Source organism: Syzygium oleosum, unplaced genomic scaffold, assembly GCF_021117445.2.
Source record: "Syzygium oleosum isolate NSW1041296 unplaced genomic scaffold, Sole_v2.1 Sole_v2.12, whole genome shotgun sequence".
Classification (NCBI taxonomy): Eukaryota; Viridiplantae; Streptophyta; class Magnoliopsida; order Myrtales; family Myrtaceae; genus Syzygium; species Syzygium oleosum.
The window spans coordinates 1,714,433-1,737,646 of record NW_026607496.1 but is presented as its reverse complement, the minus strand read 5'-3'; the positions used below and the strand labels follow the sequence as shown (position 1 = coordinate 1,737,646).

Sequence of the window (23,214 nt, the reverse complement as noted above, 5' to 3'; positions counted from 1 at the left end):
GTCGCATTAAATAGACCTTGTTAATCGCAGATGGCTTCTCGTACATGTCCAACAAGGCTTCATCAAACCCGCAGTGGTCTTCTCTTTCACGATGTTAAATGTGACGTTACGAGTCAACGTCAGCCGAATAACACCTAAAGCTCATCTATCCATCAATTCCCAATTAGATTGCTTCATCGTTGCTAGCTTTTTCCTAGATAGGGGTAAGTGCAGTTTCATCTGATACAGACAATCTTTAATTTGCATCTTCCAGAAACCAAAGTTATTCCTATCAAATATGTCGATTTTCACTTTTCCTTCTTCTGTCGCCATTGATTTGCTTCAACTTAGCCAAGCCTAACTCTGATGCCTCGAATAGTAAAATAGACATAAAGAAAATAAATCGAACACCAGATTTACATGATTCGATCGTAATGACCTACGTCCATGAGGAGAGCAGCAACGAATTCCACTATAGATCAAGCGGTACAACGGAGATGACAACCACACTCAAATCACTCAAACACTCTAAGTGTTTCCCAAGTCTCAATTACACCCAATAAATCACACAATGTTTAGCCCCACAATTTCTCACGAAATAATCTCTCAATCTTGCGAAGAAATTATACACAAATCTTACCGCAAGATTTTATCGCTACAAACACTCGAATATCTTCAGAGTGTAATTCACTAGCAGAAACTCCTATTTAATGATCTTCACAAATAACATCTTCTTATTTATAGGCAAGAATTGGATCCAAATTAGGAAACTTCTTTTAGGAAACCTTCTCCAATTGGGAAATCTATTCAAAATAGGAAACCTAATTGAATTAGGAAACTTTCCTTTTCGGGCTTAAAATTGAAGCATAATTTTAACATATACTTCAAAATCTAGTATTCTGTGTGTTTTTCGGACGCAATGAGGTCTAAATATAAAGATACTGATGAAAAGTTATGCAACGAGATATAGCAAGCTAGCCGGTGTAAGGAATACCTTAGGCGTGCCAAGGATTCCAACCATTATATTCACCTAAATCATGGCGCATTATTCGAGATGTCATCGATTAACCGACCCAAAGACAAGTAGAAAGACTCACCCTTGACCAATGCCTTCCTACTTTTCACACTCACCTTCTTCCGCCTATTGTCACCTGCCTCCTCCATTAGCTTCCTTATTCCGGCCTTTATTTCGTCCGTCGTCACGACGTCGCTCTCCATCCCAAGATCCCTCCTGTAGTCCATCCTGATCTCCGCCGCGAGGCCCAGCTCCACGACCAGCTCGAATGAGTTGAACTGTTGCTCCGCGTACAAAGGCCACGTGGCCATCGCCACACCGAACCATATTCTCTTGATGGTAGAGTGCCATTCGCAGTGTGACACAAACCCCCCGATCGCTGGGTGGGCCAGAACCGCAGCTTGCGTGGCCCACCCAATCACTTTCCCGATGCCAGACGTCTGGTCTAGGAACCCCTCAGGCAAGACCTCTGTGGAGTCCTTGTAGTCGCGCAGGTACCAATTTTTGCCGTTCGGCGGCAGCAGCCGTAGGGACCATAGGGAGCGGTGCCCATTCCACTCTAGTGTGCATACCATCTCCTTCATTTGATCGTTACCGAAGCTACCCTTGCTCCCAAAGCACAGGAAAACCACTAATGAGGGTCGTTGCTTGTCGAGCCACTCCATTATGTCGTCGCCTCCGCGGCCACTATTAGCCTTCTTTTTAGTCTCACCTTTCAGATTTAGTATGGGCCCCACGGGGTACACTGCGGGAGCCCAGAGGCCTGCCAAGGACCTCACTGCATGTGAATCGAGCTCATTGAAAGTATTTACCACGATTGCCTTTGTTGCTCTCATCCTCTTGGTGTGCTCCAGGAACATTTCGACTGCGTCCTTCATCAGAACTAGGGTGGGTAAGACCTTGGCTAGTAATGGATTCGTGAAACTCGAGAAATCCAGCTCACCGATCGGGTCCTTGAATTCGGTCATGTCCATATGGTTCTCGTCTTGGGGCAACTGGAGGTGCAACATCAAGCCGAGGAACGCGACGCTTGACATGAAGAAGACATATGACGGCACTCTAAACTCATCTGCCAAGTCAATCATGGTGGTGCAGAACGTGTCAAGAACGAACCCCGCAAGCCGCCCTGTCGAGCCGGCCAATTCGGCGAGCTCAACAACCATCCACTTGACATGGGGCTTGTTACTTTCTTATTACAATTGTGCCAATTCAATTATAAACTTTTTGTATTTATGCCAATTAAGTCAATCCGGCTAATTTTAGTTGGAATTCTCTAATCAATCCGGCTATTCAATAATATTTTAATATTTTTTGAATTTTTATTAATTTTTTTCTTTTCTTCTCTTTTCCTTCTTTCCTTCATTCCTTCTTTACTCTTTTTTTTCCTTTTCTCTTCTTTTCTTTCTTTTAGTTTCCCTTTTTCCCCTCCGCCAGCCATCATCGGGCCTTGTTGATTGCCGGTGAAGGTTGACCCTCGCCCGAGAGTGGCCATTGCTAGATCTTGCAAGGGTGACCCTCGCCTGAGGCCGACAACCTCCGCCGGACATTGACGACGCTTATTGATGGCTAGCGAAGGGAAAAAAGAAAAAAAAAAGAAATGAAAAGAAAAGGAAAAAAAATAAAGAAGGAAAAGAGAAGAAAAGAAAAAAAAAGGAAAATTTAAAAAAATTATTAAATAATTTGATTTTTTAAATATTATTAAAAATTATCTACATCAGTGTAGGCCACGCCACTAGGACGGTTCATGTCTACATCAGTGAATTTTGGCCAAAATTGGCCGATTGGACTCAATTGGCATAAATGAAAAAGGTTTAGGATTCAATTGGTAAAAAAATATTTAAAATTGAATTGACATAATTGCAATAAATTTAAGATTTTTTTGTTAATTTTTCCAAATCAATTCTAACAAACCTCACGCATTGATGATTCAAGTGAGGACTAATGCTCATGAATAAGGCGATTTTCATGATATTATATTTATACGAAATTCCAAATTGTCTTTGTTCACAAGTTCAGGTCATCGATTGGAAAAAAGCTGAGTAACCATCGCTAAAATTGTTCATGTATTCAGAAAATGGTTTAGCCTGGTGACATTTCACAACACAATTCAAACTCATTTGACCGTGGATATATTTAAGTTTAATCAAAATTGCAAAATTTTCAAGTTTAATGTATGTTTAAAATATATATATTGGATAGAAAATCATGATTGAAGTGTCGGACTGACCCACCAATTTAGGCGGAAGATCAAAGAATGTTAGGTTATTCGGAGACATCAAGGTGATATGCTCCATACATGAGGAAGATTTGTCAACGAGAGAGAGAGAGAGAGAGAGAGAGAGAGAGAGAGAGAGAGAGAGAGAGAGAGAGAGAGAGATTTTCGAGAGCAATTGACGCAGAAAAAAGCGATAACTTGGAAAACTCTTCCACGATTGAACTAGAATTCAATTCAATTTCATAATATCTGAATACAAAGCTGGACGTCCTTTTATAATGATAGGACTCCTAAAGATATCCGAATTAATGAAGATAACATCAAAGCAAATCAAATCTAATCTTATCTAATAAAATCAAACGAAATATTGATAATTAGAAATTGTCTAAAGTAAAAATACCGCCTAATCAGAAAAACTGCCGAGATTTCTGGCGATTACGGCGATCACATTCTTCAAGATAATCACAGGCTAACTGTTCTACATCATTCCCTCCCTCTTCGGGAAAACTCGCCCTCGAGTTATGATTAGGATAGAGGGGTGTATTGGGAGCATGATACTCAAATAAGTCTGCCACATTAAATGTAGGAGAAATGTTGAGATCACCAGGAAGGTCAACTACATAGGCATTGTCGTTGATCTTCTTCAGGATGCGGCAAGGACCAATCTTCTTGTGCTTCAGTTTATTATAGGTACCTACAGGAAAACGCTCCTTTCTTAGGAAAACCATTACCTCATTGCCTACCTCAAAAATTTTCGAACGTCGCCATTTGTCAGCATCCTCCTTATACTTTGGATTAGAAGCAGCCAATTGACTAGCAACAGCAGCTTGGACTTCATTAATTCTGGTCGCCAAATTCTCCGCCGCGACACTATAGCCAGGAATCTTGGGCAAGGGAACCAAATCCAGAGTATGCTGTGGTGTACGCCCATAAACGACCTGAAAGAGAGATGTACCGGTAGAGCGGTTAACCGAGTTGTTGAAGGCGAATTCAGCAGGAGCAAGATACCGGTCCCACTGCTTAGGCATATCACTGTAGGGGCAGCGAATGATATCCGCCATAGTACGATTCACAACTTCCGTCTGACCATCCGTTTGGGGATGAAAAGAACTACGATACTGTAAATCAGTCCCAAACAAACGCCATAAGTGCTTCTGACTCTTGATATATTTAAGAGCCTGATGATCGGTGTTAAAAACAAATTCCTGCTGATAAAGATAGGACTGCCAATGCTTTATAGCTCGCACGACAACATAATATTCCTGCTCATACGTCGACCAACGCCGGCGAACTTCATTAAGTTTTTCACTAAAGAAGGCTATAGGCTTACCTTCTTGGGAAAGGACAGCGCCAATCCCGACGCCGGAAGCATAACAGTCCAGCTTGAACACTTTCTCAAAATCAGGGAGCATCAATACCGGCGTCGTGGAGAGTTTTCCTTTTATAAGAGCAAAATTGGCCGAAGCTTCTTCTCCCCAATGGAATTTGCCCTTCTTTAAACAGTCAGTGATCGGGGCAATAATAGTACTGAAATCTCGAGTGAAACACCTATAGAATATTGCAAGACCATGGAAACTTCGAGCCTCGCCAACATTCTTTGGAACTGGCCAATTGCGAATCACGGCCACCTTATCTGCATCAATGTGAAGTCCATCCGCGCCAACAACAAAACCCAAAAACAAGAGGTGTTCTGTCATGAAGCTGCACTTTTTCAGATTAATGAACAATTTATTTTGCTGCAAGGTTAGTAGGACGTCCCTCAAGTGCTCCATGTGTTGACGCCCATCTAGACTATATATGAGTATATCATCAAAGAAAACTACCACAAACTTGCCAAGAAAAGGTTTGAGAACCTGAGTCATCAAACGCATGAAAGTACTAGGCGCGTTAATGAGTCCAAACGGCATGACAAGCCATTCGTACAAACCTGCACTTGTCTTGAAGGCCATTTTCCATTTGTCATCAGGATGGATGCGAACTTGGTGGTATCCACTTCGAAGGTCGATCTTCGTAAAAATCTATGATCCAGCAAGTCTGTCTAGCATATCATCAAGTCGTGGAATAGGAAACCTATACTTGACAGTAATCCGGTTAATGGCACGACTGTCTACACACATATGCATGGTGCCGTCTTTCTTTGGCGTGAGAAGCGCAGGAACTGCACATGGACTTTTGCTTTCACGCAAGAAGCCCTTTTGAAGGAGCTCTCCCACTTGCTCCTGTAGAATCTGATTCTCCTTCGAATTCATCCGATAATGCGGCAAATTAGGAAGACTAGCACCTGGAAGAAAATCAATCTCATGCTGGATATCCCTCAAAGGAGGTAATCCGTCAGGTAAATCCTCAGGTATAACATCACTAAATACCTTTAATAAGGGCTTAAGAATGTCGGGAACACGAACCACAACTTGCTAGTCGCCCTTGTCCACAATCATATACATCCCTTCACGCTTTCGGATGTTCATCATAACCCCTGCATTCTGCTTCTTCACAATCTGAGGGGAAGTACTCTTCGGTCTCAAAGTAATTTTAGTCATTTTCCACACAAAAGAATACGTATTCTCCCTAGCTCGGTGTGTAGCATCAACATCATATTGCCATGGCCGACCTAGTAAAACATGACACGCATCCATCTCCACAACATCACAGACAATAGTATCTTGATATGATTTCCCGATCGAAATAGGTAAACGGCATAATTGGTTTACCTTAAGTTCTGCTCCCTTGCATATCCACCCGATCGTGTTACGCGCGGGATGCGGCTCCGTCTTTAGTTGCAAGTGATCCACCAAGGCCTTTAACACTATGTTCTCGCAACTTCCGCCGTCAATAATGATATCGCATACTTTGCCATTGACAATACATCGAGCGTGGAAAAGCTGATTCCGCTGGGTATCTTCTGTCCGCGGAGTAAGCAATAGACGACGCACTACACAATTAACTTGCTCGCCCACTTCATCTTCCACTCTCACTTCTTCTTCATTTTCCCAATCTTTCTCATACACATCTTCGTCATGTTCAACGATATTGGCCATTCTACGACGAGGACAATCGTTGGAACGATGGCCCAACTCGTTACACTTGTAGCACCTGATCGGTTGGGGCTTGGCATATGGATTCTGGGTATTCTGATTGGGAGTACAATTGCTTGCTGCGACTGCTTCCTTAGGCGTCCCACTAGTACCCCCTAGAACTCGGCTCGAATCAGGTGTTTGTTGACTAGAAGAACTTGCAACATCAGGCTGTCTTCCTTTCCCGAATGACCCACGACCCGAATAATTGCTACCACGAGTACTAGGGCTAGTCCTCTCCAATTGCACCTCAATTTTTCGCGCCATATCCTGGGCATCTTCGACTGAGAATAGTCGATGCAAAGAAACCCGATCCTGGATATTAAGTCGTAAACCATTAATGTACCTAGCAGTTTGTTGTGCCTCGGACTCATCCAGGTTATTGCGAGCAAAGAGTCGAAGGAACTCTTCCGTATAAGCTTGGACCGATTTCGATTGTCGGCAATTCTGGAATTGCTGAAATAACAGTTGCTCATAGTCCGTTGGGAGGAACCTCTTCTTCAACTTCTGTTTCATCTGACCCCATGATCCAATAGGAGCCTTGCCTTGTCGACGTCGCGTCAATTGAGTCTGTTCCCACTAAGCTGAAGCGCCACAAGTTTCAATCGGCGATCCTCGTCAATATCCATAGCGTCGAAGAATTTTTCGACCTCCCAAAGCCAATCAAGGAAATCTTCAATATCCAAATTCCCATTAAAAGTGGGGAGATCTACCTTTAGTTGATACTGCTCAGGATCTCGTCGATATCCTCCCTGACGTCGATTCCCACGAACATGCTCCTCCTGGAATCCCCTGTATCGGTGACCACCACGAATCTGCATCTCATGGAAATCATCGTCTTCATCTTCCATATCCTCGACATAGTCTTGACGCCTTTGTCGGGGAATTCCTCCACGCCCCATAGCATCTTCGGGATCACGAACGACAGGAATTCGCTCGGCTGGAAGATTGCATGGCCCATGGTTTGTGGACAAACGCTGGATGGCATCAAGGATCTCTTGAAACCTCCGATCGGTTTGATCCACGAACTAATTGAACTCAGCCCGCGTAATAGGCTCGTTCTCACGGCCCTTAGCAGCGGGGAGATTGACATTCACATTATTCACCATCGTCACAGGAGAAACCTGCTCTGATACCAAATGACACAGAAAGAAGCGATAACTTGGAAAACTCTTCCACGATTCGACTAGAATTCAATTCAATTTCATAATATCTGAATACAAAGCTGGACGTCCTTTTATAATGATAGGACTCCTAAAGATATCCGAATTAATGAAGATAACATCAAAGCAAATCAAATCTAATATTATAAAATCAAATCTAATCTTATCTAATTAAAATCTAATCTAATCTTATAAAATCAAATCTAATCTTATCTAATAAAATCAAACGAAATATTGATAATTAGAAATTGCCTAAAGTAAAAATACTGCCTAATCAGAAAAACTGCCGAGATTTCCGGCGATTACGGCGATCACATTCTTCAAGATAATCACAGGCTAACTGTTCTACATCAGCAATGCACAAAGTGCAAGAAGAAAGGACAAAGGGAATACTTGCATCCACGCACCAATGCAACCAGACAAGGACAATGGACTATTCTAGTCCACAAATTCGATTTACAAAAGATTATCAAGTGCCTTAAGTCATCACTGAGATCTGACAAAACACTCGACAAATTCGATGGTCCACCATGTACATGTTAGGCAAATATTTCACCCAAGAATTTTCGCACCGTTCATGGACTCTGATTGATTTTAATTATCCAACTGCCCATTAATTAAGCCTATGCTAAGATGAAATTTTCATACCGCTTATTTAGAATTAGAATGAGGCTTGCTTAAGAGATGCAATTGATATTCTCAATCATTCAAAGTGAACACGTATTTTAAAATGAAACATGAGAGGATATACTGCTAATGCTAATAAAACTTCATATAAACAGTCTAATCAAACCTTGATTTGTGAGGATTTTAACTAGCAAATCTCTTACTAACCATCATTTCAAGAGTGGATAAGTTCGCTTGATGAAATTTTTTTTTTACACCGACAGTGTATCTTAGATTTCCATGATAACCTGACTTTTATGAGTACAAATTGATCTAGTACGATGAAAACAACCTTTTTTTATTCAACATGCATACACCGGAAATGCTAGGGTTGATCAAGGCACATTATTCAAGATATCCTCAATCAAACGACCCAAAGATAAGTAACAAGAGCCACCCTCAAACAATGCCTTCTGACTCTTCTCACTCACCTCTTCCACCTTCTTTGGTATCTCCCTGCCGACGTCCTCCATTAAATTCTTTATTCTGCCCTCTATTTCCTCTGCTGTCACCACAAAGTCGTTCTCCATCCCGAAATCCCTCCTGTAGTCCATCTTGATCCCCACCGCAAGGCCCAGCTCCACCACCAACTCGAACGCATTGAACTGTTGCTCCGCATATAGGGGCCATGTGGCGATCGCCACGCCGAACCAAATGCTCTCCAGAGTGGAGTTCCATCCGCAGTGCAACACGAACCCCCGATCGCTGGGTGGGCCAGGACCGCAGCCTGTGGAGCCCACCCAATCACTTTCCCGACACCTGCCGTCCGGTCCAGGAACCCCTCCGGCAAGACCTCCGCGGGGTCCATGTAGTCATGTCGTAAGTCAAACTTGCCCTTCGGTGGCGGCCGTCGTAAGGACCATAGGAAATAGTGCCCACTTCGCTCCAGCGCGCAAGCCATCTACTTCACCCGGTCCTCGCTGAAGCTCCCCCCACTCCCGAAGCACAAGAAAACCACCGATGAAGGCGGTTGCTTGTCGAGCCACTCTATGATATCATCGCCTCGGCAGCCACCATCGGCCTTTGTTTTAGTCTCTCCCTTCAAATTCAGTATGGGCCCCACAGGGTACACCATGGGCGCCCCGAGGTCCGCCAAGGACCCCAGTGCACGGGGTTCGAGCACGTCAAACGTACTAATGATAATTCCCTTTATCGCTCTTATCCTCTTGGCGTGCTCCAGGAATGGTTGGACCACCTCCTTCGCCAGAACCACGGACGGTAAGACCTTGGCTGGCAATAGGTTCCTGAAACTCGGGAAGTCCAGTTCGGCGATCGAGTCCTTGAATTCGGTTATGTCCACGTGTTGCTCGTCTTGGAGCGACTGGAGGTGCAGCATTAGCCCAAGGAACGCGGTGCTCGACGTGAAGAAGACGTAAGATGGGACTCCAAACTCGTCTGCCAGGTCAATCATGGTGGTGCAGAACATGTCGATAACGAACCCCGCAAGCTGCCGGGTCGAGCTGGTCGAGTCGGCTAGGTCGGCGACAGCCCGCTTGATGTGGGGCTTGTTGCTTTCCATAAAGTGGGTGAGGAAATTTCCCGAGGAGATCTCAGTGTCTGTGTTCACACGCGGGAGGTGGACGAAGCGGATGCGGGCGGCGGCCACGGACGTGGCAAGTGACTTTGTGTACAAGTCAACTTCGTAGTCGATTGGAAGCTTCATGACGAGGACAGTGGCAGAGAGCCAGTGGTCGCGGTCGACGAGGAGCTTGGCCATCTCGACCATCGATATGAGATGGCCCATGCCAGGGGATGGGATGAACACGAGCTCGGAATAGGTCATCGCCATGTAGCTGATTATCTCTGGGGCTCCAAGTGAGTGCTTCGCAATTGTTGTGGCTGGAAAAGACGGTGATGAAGCTCGAGGCTTCTTGTGTTGCTTATGACTTGTGTTGGGTTTGTGAGGTGGGGAAGACTCCTGGTTAAATACGTCTTCTCGCGACACTTTTGTCATTCTTTAATTTGCGTTGTTTGATTGTATCAATCCTTTTTCGTGAGACATTTTGTCGTTCTCTAAATGCATGGAGTAAAAAAAAAGAAGAGAAAGCAGAGAGATGCTTGGGCAGCAAGAAGGGAAATGGCGTCATGGCTTTGCTGGTTGCGGTCAATTCGAGGAGAGGCCTAGTTTGACTCCAGACAGTACTCGGCGTAGTCTGAACGCTCATCATAGTATTGGCAAGACTCGATCCGTCGCGATCGGGATCAATCTCGATCGTTTACGTTACGCCCTCTCCGTGAATACCACTCCGACATCTATGTATAAATTTCTCATCTGTCGAGGGTGACTTGGTTTAGTTTAGGAAATTAATGTGTAAAATGCGGCTTTAATATTTTGTTGGAATATGTCACGAGCTTCAACGCGTTATACGAAGCCCGACCCGATAAAAATGTGCAGAGCTTGACCACGTGAAAGTGGCAAAAACCAAAAGGAACTAAAAGAGAAGAAGGAAAGTCCCGATTGGACTTTGTTTCCCATTCCTGCTTGGTATGGCCTCCTTGAGCGATCCAACTTTGAACTTCTTTCGGCGGTGGGATGAATATACATATTCCCTAGGGTTTGTTACATGTCTTCTTGGTTGAGGAAGAGGGCACAAATCTAAGCCAATCTTGATGTGTGCCGCGAGTGTTGAGGTAAGGATTTGTGGATTTCTTTGTGAGATTGAGAATTTGTTTCACGAAAAAGTATGCGAGACTAAACACTATGTAAATTATTTGATATAATCAGTGGCTGTAAAATACCAAAATCATCTGATTGATTTGAGTGCGATTATAATCTTCGTTATAACGCTTGATCGGAATCCTTTACTGCTCTCCCCATGAAGTAAGACCCACCGTTTAAACCAAGTTAAATTCGTTCTATAGAAGCATATGCAAAATTATGCTGTTTATTTAGAAATCGTGAAAATTATATATTTAGCGTTTACTTTATCAAAAGTATGGGTCACTTTTCTTCTGTATCACAAAGAAATTTACGAATAACAAAAAGCCCACCAGCTTAAAGAAATCGCTCTCCACATAAGAAAAAAGAAAGAAAGAAAAGAAAAGACGCATATGACGAAGAAGCGTGACGGAAAGTATCATATTTTTTAAACCAATGGACTTGGAAACATTACTAATAGCGACGACGACAGGAGCAAGTGCCCAGAAAACAAAGGCTGTGCATTATCATGTCAATCTCTTTCAATTGAGTTGAATGTTTTCGATTGTTCCGCTCTCATGAATGTTACGTTGCATTTCAACCTCTCTCTTTGTTGCAGGTGACCTATTCATAAGTAGGTATTGTAGACTATTGTCGAACCGTTAGATTACACATTGAGAAAAAGGGTTCGCTAATTGACAAATATCAATATGACACAACAAACTGCGCATTATTCTCTGAAAAAATTACCAAAAAAGTCTTAAACTTATTGCACTTATGCCAATTTAGTCCTAAACCTTTTAATTTGGCCAATATAGTGCTAAAACTTTTGAAAATTTGTTAATTTAATCCTAAACATTTTGACAGTTTGCCAATTTAGTCATTTTAGTCAATTTTGCTCAGAAATCGCTGACGTGACGATCTAGTCAACGCTAGCCATCTTATATGACACGACCGGCACTATTGTGGACAGTTTTTTAGTTTTTTTTTTAATTTTTTTAATTTTTTTATGATTTTTTTATTTTCTTTTTTTTCCTAACCCTAGGTCAGCGAGGTTGCCGAACGATCCTTGCCGGCCACAAGTGAGGACCAATCCTTGCCCAAATCCAGGCAAGGGCGGTGACGCCCTCGCCGACCAACGGGTGAGAATCACGGCCTTCGCTTGAATATGGGCGAGGGCCCGACGCCCTCACTTGAGGTTGGCGAGGATGTGGATGTAACAGCCCGAATTTCGCTGTAATTCCGGGATCAATAAAATTGACAATATTTCGCATTTCATTTTAGTAAGTCTCACCCAGAGCTGATCACTCTCGGGATACTAACCAATAGGGTATGGCTAATTAGAAAGCGGTACGTGGACCAAGGATCCGATCGCGAAGCGGACACCGATCACGAGAAATGATGAGAGAATATTATGAACCAATGTGGATCGATCTTAGGAAAGGTAACGGATTTGGTTTGGCCAAGGCCAAAGATGTACAATCGGATTCGCAGGTGATTCTGCATGACCGAGAGTGCACGTGGCCAACCAGTCCTGAACTTAAACCGGACGATCGTGACCTCTGGGACTAGTGATAATTTCTCATTCTCTCAATGATCAAGACCGTCATGACTCAGATAACCCTAGGTCGATACGCGTAACCTCTAGACAGTCGCCCGTTAGTCAGAGACCCTGAAATTGGAAATCGAGCGAGTTTTGATCACGAAATTGGGTCAAGATTTCGATGTCGATTTTCGATGGCTTAAGAGATTATTTTTGGGAATCTGACGTCATATTATGCTGGCCACGCATATTTTGATTTAGTACAGTTGAAAATTGGAATTTCGGTCCGGGGGTGAAAAATTACGATTTTGCCCCTCGGGACGCCAGCGTTGCTTTTCGAGGCCAAATGAGGTTATTTTTCGAGGCCGATGTCATTTTTGGGTGGCCACGCATACCAGGAGTCGTTATAGCCAAAAATTGGAATTTCGACAAAAATTGAAAAAATAATATTATTTTATTCCCGAAACTTTGCAGTCGATTTTCGAGGGCTTAAAGGGCTGTTTTCGCGATTCCGATGCCATATTATGTTGGCCACGCACATGGAGGGTTGGTACGGGCGAAAAATAGAACTTCGCCCCGGGACCGGACAAATGACGGTTTTGCCCCTGGGCTATTTTCGGGTCCGAATTTTTGGGAAATTATTTGGGATAATTATTGATGATTATCAGCTGCATTATTGGGGCTATTGACCTTTTTGCCCATCCATTATTAGATTAGGATTATTTAGAACCGTTAGATTAGGGGCGTTTTGGTCAAATCGCGCGGATCGGCGACACGTGGCGCCCCTAGGCTGCTGTATTTGACCAGCTTGGACTGCTTTCTCTCTCCTCTATCCCCCCCTTCGGCAGAACCACCCACCAGCAGCTTTCTCTCTCTCTTTCTCTCATTTTCTCTCTCGGCCAAGCTTGGCCGGAGCACCGCCGCCGGCCACCGTGCCTCACCGCCGACCACCTCAGCCCCCAGCCTCAGCCTCACCCTTGTCCGGCCCCTTTCTCTCTCTATTTCTCTCTCTTTCTTTCTCTTTTTCTCTCTTTCCCGTCCGGCAAATAGGGCCGCCGGAGCTTCGCCAGAGCTCGGATCGCCGTTCCATCACCACCCAGCCGTCCAGCCATGCTGCACGACGCAGACCGTACCTGTCCGTACAGTGTCTGTACGGTCGGTACTATTCACCGCCTTCCGTACGGTCACTATTCACACGTCCGTACGCCGTCGCAGGGAATTCCGGCGCCGGTTTCACTGTTCACCAGTGATCGGCCGCCGTTCCCCATCGTCGTGACCTTGGATTAAGTGAGTAAAATTTCTAAACCCGGATTAGGATTGATAGTGCGTTTTTCTGGACTGGTTTAGGTATTATCGGTGCATTTTTGGACTGGCTTAGGTAGTATCAGTGTATATTTCAGACTGGGATGATGACTGATTGATAGAAATTATTATTGGGAAAATTTAGTGGATTAATGAGAATTATTTGGGGAGATTAATTGGATTAAATGACCAATTTAGGAGCCCATTGGAAAATTACCGGGTATGTCCGGATTGACTGGTTGTACATAATTTGTGCTTAATTGTGATTTATTTCGTACTACCATGTCGCATGTCGTGTGGCTGAATTATGTGGGGTGCGATTGGCCAATGATTGGTTTGCAATTAATTATTGAATTGTGAATCGCACGTTGGGCCACACGGTATTAATTGGGCCAATTGAGCACGTGTTGTGATATTGAGTGATTGAATTTCATTGGTGCTCATGGTGCATTGCATCGCATAACATGGACACGCATTATGTATGCCTAGAGTGAGGCATGTGGTGGAATTGTGTGAGAATGCGTGCCTGCCATGAGTGTGTGATCACCTAAAATACCCCGAAGCGTCATACGCTGGGTTCAGATAACAATGAGTTGTGTGATCACCTAAGGACCTTCGGGTCATGACCTTCGGGTCGATACCGTCCTCATGCACTTTGAAGCAGGACGATGCCCAATACGTCCGGAAGACGACCATCCTCATGCACTTTGAAGCAGGCTCTGGTTCGTAAGGAGATCAGTGTTGCGCCTCATGCACTTTGAAGCAGGCTAGAGACACTGGGCCAGATCGGTTGCTGCGCCTCATGCACTTTGAAGCAGGCTAGACGCACCGGGCCGTGAATGTTGTTGACTCGAGTCGTAATAAATAATAAATTGGGCGATTGCCAGTGTGCCAGTGTGGGCCAGTGGGCCGGGAAATATACGTGACATGTCAACGACATTTTCATGCATGAACATGCATGGACTGGCACGCGAGTGTGTGAGACTCGGTGCATGAGCATGTGATTGGCGTACGTGTGATAATGTGTGCCACGTACGTGCCGTGATTATTATATATTGAACTGCCTAACCTGCAGGGTCAGAGAATTATTTGATTGTTGTTGCATTATGGTTTCAAATATTTATTTCCGGTCAGGAGATTGCATGCTAGCCTAGCCTAGGTTTAGGGGTTGAACTCACTGAGATTCGTCTCACGGTTGTGTAAACCGAAACTTTTCAGACCCCCAGCCGTAAAGATGCCTCCGAGGAGTTGCCAGATGATTCTACCGAGTCGTTCGACCCTGACTGGGAGCCCTAGAGCAGGCCGGTACCCTGGGAAGCGAAGACCGTCTCTTTTTGAATAGCATTCATATCCTAGTTAGCCTAACCACCTGTGCCACTTACCCTTTTTGATATAGTGGCAGTTAAATACTGATGTTGAGGTTTTTGGAGTTGTACAAATGGATAGTGTAAAAAGGTTTTTCTATAACAGTACAAGTGTATATTCTTGTTTGATGGCTGTTCTACCTTGGTCTCACGTGTGTTGTTTTGTACGGGTGTATATATATATATATATATATATATATATATATATATATATATATATATATATATATATATATATTTATATACGTTGTTTCCGCATGTGACTTATCTCTGATTGGGTGTTGGGTCGGCGACGCATCCTGGGAGCGTTGCATCACAAACGACCGGAGTTGGGATGCTCGCGCCTCGTGGGGTACGGGGCGTGACAGTGGAGGTCATTGCCCGTGCTTGGTGAGTACCTTGACAACCTTGCCCAGACCGGGTGAGGGTTGGTCGATGATCACCGGTCCAAGGTTAGATAAAAAAAAAAGAAAAGGGAAAAGAAGAAAAAAGATAATAAAAAATTTAGAAAATTTTAAAAATCTTCTATGTCAACGTTAGCCACACCACGTAAGACGGCAGGTGCTAACTAGACCACTAAGTCAATGATTTCCGGTCGGAAGGACTAAATTGACACAATTGAAAGGTTTATGAATGAATTAGCAGGACTAAGTTGATCAAATTGAAAAATTTAGTACTAAATTGTAATATGTTTAGAATATTTTTGGTAATTTTTCCTTCTTCTCTCTTAGAAATTTCTCGACTACAAAGGGGGTACGGGTGATTTTTGGATTTGACCTTCCATGTAACAGTGGGAAAAATCGGTCTTCAATGAAGGACGCCAACCTTAAACAAGAAGCTAAAGGGTACTTTAGCTTTGTCCATTAGGACTCTCCGATGCTTGAGCAACTAAAGAAAGTAAGAGAGAGAGAGAGAGAGTTCTCTGGCCAAAAAAGAACGTAATCACGAACAGATGATACAGTGACATTAACACAAAAAACGCCTCCAAAGCATTCTAATTAAATCTGAGAAAATAGTACTTAACAGTTTATTTGCCGGTTCCGAGGAATCTGAATTACCGTATCAAATGTACTTACTGTTTCCTTTGCACAATCACATTGTAGAGTACAAAAGTGAGGAGGCATCATCAATCTCTATACGCTAGGCCAAAAGAAAAGGTTTCAACTTTAAACTCCAAACAGATTTTAAGTCTTGTGGCCAAAAAGGCTTGGAGTTACAATACCAACTTGAGCAGCAAACTCATCGACCCCAAAATTGAGAACTAATGGCGGTGCATCACATGTCGATGAGATGTCACACCTCAACTATGCGAGTATAAAGGAAGTGACACGACCGTCCTCCCAGCTAAAGGATGCAGCTTCATGTACATAATTAACTTTAACGTGTTATGAAAATATGTATTCATCTATATATATTGATAAAACAACAAGTTGGTTATAAGATCACAATTTTAAAGTCCACAGAAAATAATATATACATCTGTAGTGACTAACAAACCAAACCTAATAAATACCATTTTGAATATTATATACAACTATCTTAACTTATACTAAAATTCAACTCCCAAAAATTCCCCCTGCTACCGCTCTCATCCTATTCACTGGTAGCTGTAGATAGCAGTGGCAAATGGGGGGTTTGGGTGGATCATAAATGGGTTCAACCAAATCCGCCCATTTAACTTATATTGATCAATTTATTTGTTAAAAAAAATTTTTATAATCCATATCCAACCCAACCCAGATCCAACCCAAACCCACTCACATAACTCACTCAAAAACCGGAGAATAAGCCCAAAATCAAATAAATGAAAATATAAAAAATTTGCAAAATAAAATAAATTCAGGTTGCTCCAAGCTCAACCCAGCAGAAACGATATATGCCCTCACGGAATCCCCCCGCGGTCACTCCTTCCTCGCTGCCGAGGGCGAATATGTGGCTGGAGGCTGGAGTTGAGTTGGAGCAACAACAAAGTAGCCACGGTCAAGGACAAGCCATTCCAATTGCCTAGAACTAGGCCGGTCTCCGCGGCAACGAAGTGGGGAGGTTGAGGACTCTACAACCATCGATGGTGAAGCTCAATCCTACCAGTCCCGGGCGTTGACGTTGACGCCGGTCTCGAGGAGGCACTTGAGGCGGTCGATATCGCTGGTGTGAGAGGCCTCTAACATGTTTCCGTTGGGGATCTTCTTGAGGACGATGGAGCAACCGAAGTTGGAGGGGTTGAGGTCGACACCGACGCCGTCCATGTTGAGGTTGAGTGTCCAAGAAGAGCGTGGAAGGAGGTGTTCATTTTTTCTTGGGTGGGTGTTAATGGTGGTATTTGCGTATGAGGAGAGAGAAGGAAGATGAGGAGGCAAAGGAGGAAGAAGGAGGAGGGAGATTTTGGACTTTTGGGGTTACGTAGGATTATAAGAGGAATTGGCTGTAAAATGAAAATGGGTTTGAAATGGGTGTATTCACAACCCATTTAGATCCATATTTACTTAGGCATTTGTTTCTTGGATCCATTTAATCTCGTTTCTAACATTTTAGCCAACCCATTTATGATCTGACCCAAAAAAAGTGAGTTAAAGAATAGGTTTTGGACTCATTTTGACACATCTAGCTGTAAACCTAAAAAAGAATTATGATGAATTGTAGGAGCTAACCACCACTCAATTAGTATTACAAATTTCTTTTACGCAGATAGAGTATATACTATGCACATTTCTATAAGATACCAAAGAAATATATATTGAAATCTAATGTATAATATACGTACAAGATCGAATATGAGTTATATTACTTTACAAAACTTTGTACATATAAAAAATACTCATTCAATTATGAATATCAAAGCAAACATTACTTGTTTGGGTTATGAAATGGAATTAAATTTACCAATTGTCAAGCCAATAATTCAGGTTTTAAATGAAGAAGAAAGACTTATGTCCAATTAAATGCTTTTAGTCAAAAGAAACCAGGGGTAGACTATCTAATTTGCTTCTTTTAATAACAAAAACAATTTTTTTACCCAAATAAAATGAACAGTAGTCCAAATAGCTAAGTAGTTGATCCCATTGCCAACAAAATGAGGTTTGAAATGTTTATTAACTTTGAAGCATTGCGTGATAGTACAATTTCATTAAATCGTGTTGAAGAATGACCCGGTTCAGATGGCCACTTGTTGTTTCTTAAATAACCACCTACTGTTTCCCACATTATATTGTAAACACATTAATACATGAGTTTTAATATCTCTAGCATTACTTAAACGATAATAAGGGACTAACAAGGATTCATGTTTATACTAAGCCATTCAGTTCATGGAAATTTGAAATGACTTCTTTGCGAACCACACACACACGAAATCAAGACGTCTCCTCTGGAAGTTTCAGTTGTGTTTGTCTTGAGATAGCAAGCTTGGCCAAAGGCTTGAACCATGTCAACATCCCGGTCGTATAGTATACTAAAGGAACACTGAATGATATAGTCAAGATAAGCATTGGGCAAAGTCGTTTTCCATCCTTAGCATTACATCCACGGTCACTTTAGTTTACTAAGACACTCAATGAAATTGTCAAGATAAGCATGAAGGAAAGTCGCTTTCAATCCTTAGCGTTAGAGCCTCGGTCAATCAGAGTAGTTGGTAACGTAAGTTTGCCTGGTATTTTCAAAGCAGAATCAACCCTAACATGATTCACGCGTCGATGTTACGAGCGAGGACTAATGCTCATAAATTACGTGAATTCACGATACTATATTCATACAAAGTCCCAAATTATCTTCGTTCAAGTTTAGGTCATAATTTGGAAAAAAAGGCTAGGAAATTGTTAGTTCGGTTCACTAGAATTGTTCTTATGCCCATAAAATAGCTTAGTGTGCTGACTTTTCAAAAAATAATTCAAACTCATTTGGACCGTGAATAATATATTGGATGGAAAATCATGAATGGAGTATTGGACCAACCAACCAATTTATTAGTCGGAGGATCAAAGAATGTTAGGTTATTCGGAAATATCAATGTGAGTGTATGAGATTTTGTGAGACTACTGTTAATTATTCTAAAAACTTAAGCTTTCAAATGAAAATATGATTTATTATTTAAATATTTTAATTCATGACCTCTTACTCTAATATCAAATAAGATTTTGACTGTTTTAAAAACTAAGTTGTTAAATGAAATTATGATTTAATAGTTAAATATTTTAATAACATAGTACATACATGAGCAAGACTTGTCACACGAGAGAGATGTCGGACTCGGTAGAATGATTTTCGTACACTTTAGACTAGAACTTTTCCGAAAAGTATATCACGATTCACGAGCAATGCACAAAGTGCTAGATGAAAAGGACAAAGGTAATAGTTGCATCCCCACGCCATTGCAACCAAACAGCGGACTATTCTAGTCCACAATTTCGATTAACAAAAGATTATTGACTTAAGTCATCAGTGAGCTCTCACAAAAGACTCAGACAAATTCAACGGTCCACGATGTCCTTGTTCGGCAAATATTTCACAAAAAAAATTTCACGCTTTTCATACGTTGGGATTGATTTTAATCATGGCATCGCTCATAAATTAAGCCTATATTAAAAAAAATTTCATATCGTTCTAGAATGATACCTGTATAAGAGACATAATTGATATTCTCAACCATCCAAATTGAACAAGTATTTTAAAATGAAACATTAGAGCATACTCTACTAATGTAAATAAAACTTTATGCAAACAGTTTAATCGCACCTAGATTTAAGGTTTTTAATTATCAAATCTCTCACTAACCATAAAATCAGAGTGAATAAGGCACTGGTAAAAAAAAAAAATTTAAACTGATGGTATGTGCTAGATTTTCACTGTAAGCTTACTTTTATGAGTACAAAATGATCTACTACAATGAAAGCAACCTTGTTTTATTCAACTTGCGTAAACCAGAAATTCTAAATATTCCAACCATTGTAGTCCCTTACATTAAGGCATATTATTCAAGATGTCCTCAATCAAACGACCCAAAGACAAGTAAGAAGAGCCGCCCTCAACCAATGCCTTCCTACTTTTCTCACTCACCTCCTTCACCTTCTTCCGCCTCTCGCCGCCGACGTCCTCCATTAACTTCCTTATTCCGCCCTCTATTTCCTCTGCCGTCACCACAAAGTCGCTCTCCATCCTGAAATCCCTCCTGTAGTCCATCCTGATCTCCACTGCGAGGCCCAGCTCCACCACCAACTCGAACGCATTGAACTGTTGCTCCGCGTATAGGGGCCATGTGGCCATTGCCACACCAAACCATATGCTCTCAAGGGTGGAGTTCCATTCGCAGTGCGACACGAACCCCCCAATCGCTGGGTGTGCCAGGACTGCAGCCTGCGGGGCCCACCCAATCACTTTCCCAACAGCTGCCGTCCGATCCAAGAACCCCTCGGGCAAGACCTCTGCGGGGTCCGTGTAATCACTCGGAAACATCTTGCCCTTTGGTGGCGGTCGCCGTAGGGACCACAGAAATGGGTGCCCGCTCCGCTCCAGCGCGCAGGCCATTTCCTTCACCTGGTTCTCACGGAAGCTCCCCACGCTCCCGAAGCACAAGAAAACCACCGATGAAGGCGGTTGCTGGTCGAGCCACTCCACGATGCCATGGCCTCGGCGGCCACCGTCAGCCTTCTCTTTAGTCTCCCCCTTCAGATCGAGTACGGGCCCCACGGGGTACACCGCGGGCGCCCCAAGGCCTGCCAAGGACTCCAGTGCATGTGGTTCAAGCTCGTCGAACGTATTAATGATAATTCCCTTCATCGCTCTTATCCTCTTGGCATGCTCCATGAATGGTTGAACCGCCTCCTTCGTCAGAACCATGGACGGTAAGACCTTGGCTGGCAGCGGGTTTACGAAACTCGGGAAGTCCAGCTCGGCGACCGAGTCCTTGAATTCGGTTATGTCCACGTGTTGCTTGTCTTGGAGCGACTGGACGTGCAGCATCAGGCCGAGGAATGCCGCGCTTGACGTGAAGCAGACGTAGGAGGGTACTCCAAACTCGTCAGCCAGTTCGATCATGGTGGTGCAGAGGATGTCGAGAAGGAACCCCCCGAGCTGCCCGTTCGAGCCGGCCGAGTTGGCGAGTTCGGCGACAGCCTGCTTGATGTGGGGCTTGTTGCTTTCTATAAAGGGTGTGAGGAAATTGACTGGGGGGATGTCGGTGTCTGCGTTCACGCGCGGGAGGTGGACGAAGCGGATGCGGGCGGCATCGACAGAGGTGGCGAGCGAGTTTGTGTATGAGTCGACGTCGGAGTCGAAGGGAAGCTTCATGATGAGGACGGTGACGGAGAGTCGGGGGTCGCGATGGACGAGGAGCTTGGCCATCTCGACCATCGATACAAGATGGTCCATGATAGGGGATGGGATGAACACGAGCTCGGCATAGGTCATCGCCATGTAGCTGATTGTCTCCGGGGCTCCAAGTGAATGCTTCGAAATTGTTGTGGTTGGAAAAGACGGTGATGAAGCTCGAGGCTTCTTGCGTTGCTTATGACTTGGGTTGGGTTTGTGAGGTGGGGAAGACTCCTGGTTAAATACGTCTTCTCGCGGCATTTTTGTCATTCTTTAATTTGCGTTGTTTCATTTTATTAATTCCATCTGGCGAGACATTTTTTATTCTTTATTTGTATGGAACTAGAAAGAAGATAAAGTAGAGAGATGCTTGGACAGCAAGAAGGGAAAAGGCGTCATGGCTTTGCTGGTTGCGGTCAACTTGAGGCGTTGTTCGACTCCGGACAGTACTTAGCGAAAAAGGGACCGAAGGATTTTTCAACAACCATCATATTATTGGCAAGACTCCGATCCATTGTAGAACGGGTCAATCTCGATCGACTATGACTCCAACATCTATGTATAATTTCTCATCAATCTAAGGTGATTGCGTTTGGTTTAGGAAATTAATTTATAAAATGCCGTTTTAACTTTTATTTAGAATTTCGACAAAAAAAAAATAACTTTTCATTAGAATATGTCACGAGTTTAAAACCGATAAGAATGTGCCGGTTGGACTTTGCTTCCCGTTCCCACACCGTGGAATAAATATACCTATTCACAAGGGTTTGTTTCATATATCTCCTTGGTTGAGAAGGAAGAGGGCACAAATCTAAGCCCGTTGTCGATCTGTGCCGCGAGTGTTCCAAGTGGCATGACAGCCGGACATCCAACTTGGAGCTTGTGGCTTGGTGGCGATCGTGAATTGCAGCCAAGAGACAAGTGGTCAAGCCAATAAATCTCGAAATAATATTTATAAATTTTTTTGTGAGATTGATAGATTGTTTCGTGAGAAATTATGTGAGGCTAAATATTGTATGAGTTGTTAGGTATAATTAGGAGCTGGAAAACACAAAGAGTATTTGAGTATGGTTGTAATCTTCAATATATCATTTGATTCATAGTGGAATCTTATACTTCTCTCCCCGTTGAGTAAGTCCCCCTAACCAAATAATATAAATCCGAAATCCAATTTATTTTCTAATTTTGTTTATTTTATTATTCAATCGTTTGTTTTTCGTAGCACTTTTTATGAAGATCGTTGATTGAAGACGAAAATTCTTTTATGGATGCTTGAATTAAGTTGCTTTCTGTTTATATCATCTTACAATTTGTCATGTCACTAGATCGATTATATTTAATGAATTATGAATTGATGGACACCAAATATTACTCGTGACTTTTGTCAAGTCACTAGATCGATTTTATTTAATGCATTATGAATCAATGTACACCAAATGCTACTTGTGACTTTTTGTCAAGACGTGAAGAATATAAAATTGGTTAGGTCTGACGATTTGTTCCTTCCTTCATCTGCAATGCTTTTCTCATCCCTTGACAAATAACCGCATCACGAGCAATATTTTAAGAATGCCAAAAGTTTATTAAAATTAGAATGACGCAATACGGTATAGTTAATAAACATAATGATTCAAAGTGATTTTACCATGAGTTCTATCAGAAAGGTCTATATGAACGTTAACTGTACCAGTCATTTGCCCGTGCAATGCACCTGCCCATATTTCGTTCATGTACTTTAACATAATAGACATTGGGACCACTACATGACTTTCGTGCGAATGCAAGATTACTCTATTAATTTAGGAACCTAAGGTGTGCAAATTATAAAATTATTCAGCACTTTATCAAAAGTATGGGTCACTTTTCTTCTGCATTAAAGAGAATTTCATGATTGACAAAGAGTCCACCAACGAAATAAATCAATCTTTTCGACCAAAAAGAAAAAACTAGAAACCATG

General features: G+C 42.7%; 2 protein-coding genes and 1 pseudogene across 2 annotated transcripts; all 3 read right to left on the bottom strand.

Annotated features, from left to right (window-relative positions):
* Positions 1–1,014: 1,014 nt before the first annotated feature.
* Positions 1,015–4,270, bottom strand: LOC115677025 (anthocyanidin 3-O-glucosyltransferase 2-like). The gene is made up of 2 exons (XM_056316650.1): positions 4,165–4,270; positions 1,015–2,183 (listed from the first exon to the last, which is right to left on the bottom strand). The coding sequence occupies exons 1-2, from the start codon at positions 4,268–4,270 to the stop codon at positions 1,015–1,017; spliced, it is 1,275 nt and encodes a 424-aa protein (XP_056172625.1).
* A 4,113-nt stretch (positions 4,271–8,383) lies between these two features.
* Positions 8,384–10,129, bottom strand: LOC115677065 (anthocyanidin 3-O-glucosyltransferase 2-like; annotated as a pseudogene).
* Positions 10,130–19,827: 9,698 nt separating this feature from the next.
* Positions 19,828–21,491, bottom strand: LOC115664285 (anthocyanidin 3-O-glucosyltransferase 2-like). The gene has a single exon (XM_030586233.2). The coding sequence runs from the start codon at positions 21,359–21,361 to the stop codon at positions 19,910–19,912; it is 1,452 nt and encodes a 483-aa protein (XP_030442093.2). The 5' UTR covers positions 21,362–21,491; the 3' UTR covers positions 19,828–19,909.
* Between the last annotated feature and the right edge of the window lie 1,723 nt (positions 21,492–23,214).